At 43.6% G+C, this 8,530-nt stretch overlaps 1 protein-coding gene and 1 pseudogene across 3 annotated transcripts in view; both read right to left on the reverse strand.

Annotated features, from left to right (window-relative positions):
* Phactr4 (phosphatase and actin regulator 4) overlaps nucleotides 1-8,530 on the reverse strand; it is a 74,921-nt gene that overhangs the window by 56,242 nt on the left and 10,149 nt on the right. For all 3 annotated transcript variants that reach the window (XM_029540163.1, XM_029540162.1, XM_029540160.1), the window contains exon 2: nucleotides 7,479-7,532. In XM_029540163.1, the coding sequence (XP_029396023.1) occupies nucleotides 7,479-7,494 (16 nt within the window). In that variant the 5' untranslated portion in view covers nucleotides 7,495-7,532. The remainder of the gene's footprint in view (nucleotides 1-7,478; nucleotides 7,533-8,530) is intronic.
* LOC110323856 lies at nucleotides 4,126-5,435 on the reverse strand (annotated as a pseudogene).

Raw genomic sequence — 8,530 nt, forward strand, 5'->3', positions numbered from 1 at the left:
ACACTCTAGAAGCGGGAGTCAGATCTTGTTACGGATGGTTATGAGCCACCATGTGGTTGCTGGGATTTGAACTCTGGACCTTCGGAAGAGCAGTCGGGGGCTCTTACCCACTGAGCCATCTCACCAGCCCTCAAATCTCTTAAGGACTTAAATTTTATCTTTTCTCTTTGCATATTCTGGATCCAAGTGCATATGAACATATGTGTGCAGGCCAGAGTCAGTTCTGGGTATTTTTCCTCAATCACACTACAATTGATCATTTAAGAGAAGGTCTCATGCTAAAGCTAGAATTCACTGACTCAGCTGTACTGGATGGCTAGCCACACCAAGAGATTAGCATGTCTCCTCCACCTGGCCAGCCCTGGGATTACACAGGCCACTGGACTTGGCTGTTAGATGGTGCTGAAGATCTGAATCATGCTCGGATGCTTGTGCAGCGAGCACCTTACCCATCGAGTTATCCCCAGGGCCCTGAAACACTACTCTATTCTTTTCCTTTTCCCTTCAAGGCAGCTGGGGCAGTGTGCCACCTAAAATCTGTTGAAAGAATTAATAAACCCAGTCAGTTAAGTGTCCTACAATCCCCCATTACCACCTGACTGAGGTTAGGATACTAACCAGCCTTCACTGTAACCAATATTAAAGCACACATTGTGGGTGTGGAATGAGATCAGGAGCAAAAGCAGATGGCATACACCTTTGTATGCTCTGTAGTAAGTCAAACTACTCATCTTTTAAAGACTGTCTCTTCAGAGCTTGAGGTGGCCCAGCAGTTAAGACCGCTGGCTATTCTTCTAGAGGACTAGAGTTCAATTCCCCGCAACCACATGGAAGCTCACAACTATCTGTAACTCCGATCCTGGAAGATGACACCGTCTTCTGGCCTTTGAGAGCCCCAGGCATGTCTGTGGTGGGCAGACAAAACAGCCACACACACAAAATAAACCCTTAGTCTCAAAACCAAAACAACACCCAAACCAAAAAAAAAAAAAAAAAAATCTAAGAAAATTTTACTTTCTAATTAATTCATTACTTATTGGTAGTAATTTTTCATGTGCTCGTATATGTGTTTATGTATAAGTGCACATGCCAGCATGAGTACATGTTTATGCAGATTCATATGAAGACCCAGGCACAATCCCATATGCCATTGTCCAGAACACTGCCCATCTCATCAATTAGGCCAGCCTAGATAGTCAGGGAGACCCCAAGGATCAACCTGCTTCCACCTCCCCAGCACGGGAGACACACATGCATCACGGTGCCCACCATTTTCTTTTTTAAAAAATATTTATTTATTTATTTATTTTTATATGTATGAGTGCACTGTAGTTGTCTTCAGACACACCGGAAGAGGGCATGGGACACCTTTACAGATGGTTGTGAGCCACCATATGTTTGCTGGGAATTGAACAGGACCTCTGGAAGAGCAGTCAGTGCTCTTAACCGCTGAGCCATCTCTCCAGCCCCCAATGCCCATCATTTTCAAGTGGGTTCTAGGAATGCTTTGCCAACTGAACTGTCGCCCAAGCTTGCCTGTCTGCCTACCTGTCTACCTGTCTGTCTGTCTCTCCATCAATCCATCCAACCACCCATCTATCTATCTTATTTTTTGAATGGAGAATCATCTGTAGACCAGGCTATACTGGAATTAATTATTTATTTCAAGCTAGCATCAAGCTAGTGGTAATCTGTTTGCCTCAGTCTCCACAATGCTGGGATTAGAGGTATGAACCAACAAGCAGGCACATATTATTCTCAGAACTTTAAGGAAAAAAAACAAACACTACATGAGAAAGATGAACTATCATTACTGTTAGCCTCATTTAATCTTAAGAGGAATTTATCTCCTACGCCTGAAGGACTGCAACTCACTAAAGTTCATGCATCCTCCTCCTTTTAAACAGAAGGGAAGGGCTGTATTGCTGACATACTTTTAGCTTCCAGTGTTAAGATAACATCATAAAACATTTCCCATCAGCGTTAAAACAAGACACACTAGCTAGGAGCATGGCCACTTAATAAACCCCCTGATCAGACAGAGAGTGGGTCTCACCCTCCCTAACACTGAGGCCCTTCAGCACAGTTCCTTATAATAAGAAAATAATAAAATTATTTTAGATAATTTGATAAAACTTAAAAATTATAAAAATAAAATTTTGTTGCTACTTCCTAACTGTAATCTTACTACTGTTATGAATCATAATGTTAATCTCTGACACGAAGGATATCTGATATGTGACCCGCTGGTTGAGAGCTGCTGAGATAGAGGCAAGGAAACACAATAAACCCAAAAGCTCTACACATCTTAAGTACTTGTAAATTTAGTCACAGTAAGAGCCAGGTGTAGTATGCACGCCTTTAACCCAGCCCTTGGGAGGCAGAAGCAAAAGGATCTCTGTGAGTTCTAGGCCAGCCTGGTCAACATAGTAAGTTCCAGGACAGCCTAGAGAGACCTAGTCTCAAACAAACAAACAAAATTAGACATAATAGATACAATAGGCCCTTGGGCCACTGTCACTTCCATCCCTCAAGGGCACCTGCTTTACTCTAGAATAACCCCAGACTTCCATACTAAATACACTGAGTTAAAGGAAAACTGGCATTATTTGTTTGGCAAATGAATTGCTCACTACACTAACAAATGATTTCTTACATTTTAAAAAAAATGTAACAATTTTAATCAATTAAAAATAGGGCCGGGCTGTGGTGGTGCATGCCTTTAATCCCAGCACTCGGGAGGCAGAGTCAGGTGGATTTCTGAGTTCGAGGCCAGCCTGGTCTACAAAGTGAGTTCCAGGACAGCCAAGGCTATACAGAGAAACCCTGTCTCGAAAAAAAAGGTATAACAGGCTGGAGAGTTAAGAGTACATTTTCTTGCAAAAGACTGGGATTCAATTCTCAGCACACACAGTGGCTCACAACCATCTGTAACTCCAGTCTCAGGGACCCAATGCCTCCTTTCGACCTCAGTAGGCACCAAGTACACACATGGTGCACATATATAAAATAGGCAAAGCACTACAATAATATTAATTTTTAAAAATAGTATTACCAGCCAGAAGGTAGTGGTGCACACGTTTAGTCCCAATACTTAGGAGACAGAGGCAGTTAGATCTCTGAGTTCAAGGCCAACATTGTCTACAAAGCAAGTTCTAGGACAGTGAAGGGTACACAAAGAAACTATGCCTGGGGATGGGGTTTCGAGGATATAGATCAGTTCAGGGAGTCCCTGCCTAGCATGCACAGGACTGCATAAAACCAGTTGTGGCACACACCTGTAGTCCTCAAATTCACTTTAACTCACTTTATAGTAAGTTTAAAGCTAGTCAGACTGGGTTGCATGTGATCCTGTCTCAAACCTACTTTAAAAGGACCATCAAACCAAGCAGAGAGGTATTCTTGGCCATCCTGCTCTACACAATGAGTCCCAGGCCGTCCAGGGATACACAGTGAGATCCTGTCCCAAAAGTGGGTAGAGGGAGTTGGATCTAAACGGCTCAGTTGGTAAAGATACTGACTACCAGAGTTTGATCCCCAGACCCCACTTGATAGAAGGAGACTCTTTTTTTCTTTTTTTAAATATATATGATTTATTTATTTATTATATGTAAGTACACTGTAGCTGTCTTCAGACACTCCAGAAGAGGGAGTCAGATCTCATTAAGGATGGTTGTGAGCCACCATGTGGTTGCTGGGATTTGAACTCTGCACCTTTGGATAGAGCAGTCGGGTGCTCTTACCTGCTGAGCCATCTCACCAGCCCCAGAAGGAGACTCTTTTTTTTTTTTTAATATATTTTGAAATAAATTTTATTAGTCTAATAAAACAAAACAAATGAAAAAGAAGGGCAGTTGTAGTGCATGCCTTTAATCCCAGCACTTGGGAGGCAGAGGCTAACAGGTTTCTGATTTCAACACCACCCTGGACTACTCAGTGAGCTTTAGGACAGCCAGGGCCATACAGTGATACCATGTCGCAAAAATAATAATAATAATCATTATATATATATATCTCAAAAAAGAGAAAAATAAAAAAAAAAACAAAAAACAAAAACCAACAACAGAAAGGGAAACCCCTTCACATTTTTGCAGATGAGAGACTGAATTGAGGCAGTATTGATGATCTTAAAACCCACTTCTCCACTGAAGGTGCTCAGCTTCCAGTATTGGGGAGAAATGATGGGATTACCCCTAAGTCCTTTCAAGGAGAATGGTTCTCCAAGTTCTACCATGGTCTTCCCAAAGACCACTCAGGTGTTGCACGTAGTCTTCGATCACTATCTTGATAGTCTCTCCTGTTGCACAACACAGAGAGTTTAGTTTCCTTACAACAAACGGTAGGGATGTTACCAGATCACATTCACTTTCCCTATTCACAAGGAGTCAAAACACAGCAAATTCAAGAAATGAGTTTTTCTTTTTGGGGGGAGTTGGGAGGAGATGGTCTTGCTCTTTATTTCTCTCTTGCTCACCTATGAGTATGAGTCTGCTGGTTTGGAACAGTCGCTCATCCTCCTTGAGTATATCACAAACTCTGTTGTGCTCCCAAAGCCAGATGGTAGCATATATCATCAGACCAAACTTCCTGCCCTACAGCAAACTGCAGGTTCTCCGGGATGTGAGGAGGGTAGATTATCTCTACCTGTGTGTCTTTGACTGTGGGAGGACACACCTCTCCACCAATGACTCCATGGACCAGTCCTCAGGTGAACCCAGTTCCTTGCTTCTGATCTGTCTTGAAAAACTGATGGGTGAAGTGCTAGGCAAAGAATGCAAACATCCTATTTGAGCCTTGGGGATCAGGGATGAACTCTCTCCTTAGAAGAACCTTTTCTAGCACTTCTTTTGAATCAGGAAGCTCCTTATTTCCCTTCACACCCATGGGAGTTGGGCAGTCATCTGCTACTGGAGGAAGGGCCCGGGTGTAGTAGGAGAGGTTGGAGAAGGCTTCCCAGCTTTTGTAACCATAGTGCACAGGGTTAGCTGGTGGACTGTCAATCAAATGTGATCTGGATGTCAACATATAGCTCATGATTGAACTTCACAGGAAGGGAATGTGGTTCACAATGTTCCAGATTCTCTTGAAGAGGGTCAGGATATAGTTTACTATGTTTGGGGTGACCTTCAGCAGTAACTTCATTCTTGTCAGAAATTCAGCAGTGGCCCAGTGATGGCCGACAACATTGGTCAGCCAGGGGGAGCCTTCTTAAGGTGAGACGCATGAACCCAGGTGGGGATTCCTTTTACTTTTACGGCGGTGGGTGTCGTCAGCAGCTCTGAGTAGGGTCCTTTTCACCTTGGCTCCTAGGTTTTCTGCTCGATGTCTCCTCACCAGGATAGTGTCTCCTACTTTAAATTGATGTGGCACCTCCAAGAGGCCTTCTGGGTTCCTGGGCGTCACGAAAGTCTCGGTGAGACCTCCACAGAAGGAGACTCTTAAAAGTTGCCCTCTCACCGGGCGTGGTGGTGCACGCCTTTAATCCCAACACTCGGGAGGCAGAGGCAGGAGGATTTCTGAGTTCGAGGCCAGCCTGGTCTACAGAGTGAGTTCCAGGACAGTCAGGGCTACACAGAGAAACCCTGTCTTGAAAAACCAAAAAAAAAAAAAAAGTTGTCCTCTCACCTCTACACTTCTGTGCTGAACATACACACACAAAAAAATATTAAAATAAATATAAAAAAAACCCATAAGTTAAACATGAAATTCATTTACATGTCCTATACAACTTATAGGCCAAAGGTAATTTTATATATTTGTCTTCAGATTGTGATCCACCCCATTCTCACTCAGGCAGACAGAATTTTACAATTATTTTAGCATTCAAAGAATGTCAGACTTTGTAAAATTACAGACTTTATTTTATGTGTATGAATCTTTTTCTGCATGTCTATGCACAATGTGTATACAGTGTCCTCAGTTGCCAGAAGAGGGCACTGGAGCCCCTGGAATTGGAATTACAGAGGGTTGAGTCACTGGGTCTCAAACTTAAGTGCTCTTTAAGAGCAGCCAGTGCTCTTAACCTCTGAGCCATCTCTCCAGCCCCATTACAGATTTGAGATTAGTGATGTCCAAACCCAACTGTACTGGAAATCTTTGGTGTTACACACACTGTCAAGCCATGGCCATTCTCGTCTCACTTATCTCCCTGTGCTTTGTTCTCTTTTCCTTCCCTTCCTCCCTCCCTCCCTTCCCCCCTTCCTTCCGACTTCCCTGTTCTTTGAAAAGATTTCACACAATGTAGGTGTGGTCCTCTGACCCCTGGAGGATGGCCCCCTGCATGCATGTGCCCGTGCAGGGTCACATCTCACCATCTGCAGCTTATTATATCAGCACTATCTTTAGGAACAGTCATGGTGCTATGAAAATAAGTTCAGTCTCCTCAATCCTCAAAATAATTTCAAGAATAACTTGATGACAAAACTAGGTTGATTAACAAGGTGCTGTCTGCCCTCTAGTGTTCAAACTAAAGATCTCCCAATGAGCTAGCTATACTTCTATAAAAACATGCTCAGCCACCTAGGCTCATTAAAACCAGCAAAACAAACAAACAAACAAACAAATGTATGTCATCTCAGTTAAGGTCAAAAATGTAATATGAACTTCCTGATTATGGTTATCAGGTCAGAAAGTTCAGCCTCAGTCACATCAATGCAACAGAGCAAGACAGAAGAAAATAAACTGAATTAATATCTCAAAAACAATTCCTAAGGGCTGGGGACACAGCTCGTTTTACAATGCCTGCATATACACAGGAGGTATGTGTCTCTCCTAACCACAGAATCATCTTTTCAGTCCCTTACATCTAATTTGCAATATAGTAAATGTCAGCAAGCAGAAGCTCATTAGGACCCTTAATTATGTTAAAAGTATGAATGAAGTCCAGCCCTGTCATGGACTCAGGAGGCAATGGCAGAGGGATCTCTGAAAGTTCAAGACCTACCTGGTCTACATAGTGAGTTCCAGGCCAGCTGGAGCTACAATGAGATCCTGTCTCAAAAAAAGCAAAACAAATGGGGCTGGAGAGATGGCTCAGTGGTTAAGAGCACTGTCTGCTCTTCCAGAGGACCTGAGTAGCTCACAAATGTCTGTACCTCCAGGCCCAGGGTCTCTGACACCCTCACAACAATGCACATAAAATAAAGATAAATAAGTTTTAGAAAACCAACCAAACAACCAAACAACCAAGAACACCAAACCCCTAGTGCTGGGGGTGGTAGTAGAGGCAGGAGGATGTCTGTGAGTTCGAGGCAAACTGGTTTACATGAGCTCCAGGACAGCCAGGACTAGGTAGAGAGCCCATCTCAAAAGCAAAAACTAAAAATAAAATAAAGGACAAAAGCTAACAGCCCGATGAACTGATGCTGAGAGCACCAAGCCTGAGAGGCGCGTTCTGCAGCAGCATCCTGGCGTGAGACAACGCACTCAAAGCTGCAACAGGGAAAGGCGAGCATCGATAAAAAGCAGGCCGTACTCACCAAGTGGGTCTTCCATGCCACTGCTAACCAGCGCAGGGAGAGGAGGAGCAGTTTCTGAAGAGAGAAAAGGTAAAAGCAATACTGAAAACATCAAACTTACACCATTTTGTAAGTTTCTTTGAAATAAACCCAACTCATTGACACTTCAATAAGTACCTAAGCAGTATTGAAAAATATAACTTATTAAATAGAACATTGTAACTGGAGCGTGGTGAGAGGGTCCAGCAAATGAAAGCATCGACTATACAAGCCTGACGACGAGCTTGGTTCCATCCCTGGAACCCATGGAAAATGCCAGATGTGGTGGCATACATCTATGACCTTTGCACTCCTAAGGTGAAATGGGGGAGAGAAACAAGAAAAGCACCTGGGCACTCCTGGGCCAGCTAGCCTGGGGTATGTAGTCCTGGGCCAGCTAGCCTGGGGTATGTAGTCCTGGGCCAGCTAGCCTGGGGTATGTAGTCCAGCAAAAACAAGACAGAAGGAAGGCCAGGAGGTAGCAGCTCATGTCTTTAATGCCAACACTCAAGAGGCAAAGGCAGGGGAACCTCTGAGTCCAGGACATCCAGGGCTACACAGAGAAACCCTGTCTTGGAAAACAACAGGAGCTAGAGAGAGGGCTCAGTGGTTAAGAGCACTGACTGCTCTTCCAGAGGTTTTGGGCAACTACATGGTGGCTCACAACCATCTGTAATGGGGTCTGATGCCCTCTTCTGGTGTGTCTGAAGACAGCCACAGTGTACTCACACATAAAATAAATAATTAAAAAAAACAAAAACAAAAAAGAAAAGCGCCACCAACGACGAGAAGAACTGACAGTTCTCGACTTTCACACAGACACTGCACCATGTGTGTGAGCCCACACTCACAGCCACTCACATGCACACACAGAATAAGTGATTATTTTAAAAATGAACATTGCCTTCTGGGAGTTTTAAGGAGTATTATTGGGATACAAGCATAACAAACTAAAATATCAAGAAAAATCTAAGTCTAATTTGTGTGTGTGCGCGCGCGCGCGTGTGTGTGTGTGTGTGTGTGTGTGTGTGTGT

This window comes from Mus pahari, chromosome 6, assembly GCF_900095145.1.
Source record: "Mus pahari chromosome 6, PAHARI_EIJ_v1.1, whole genome shotgun sequence".
Taxonomy (NCBI): Eukaryota; Metazoa; Chordata; class Mammalia; order Rodentia; family Muridae; genus Mus; species Mus pahari.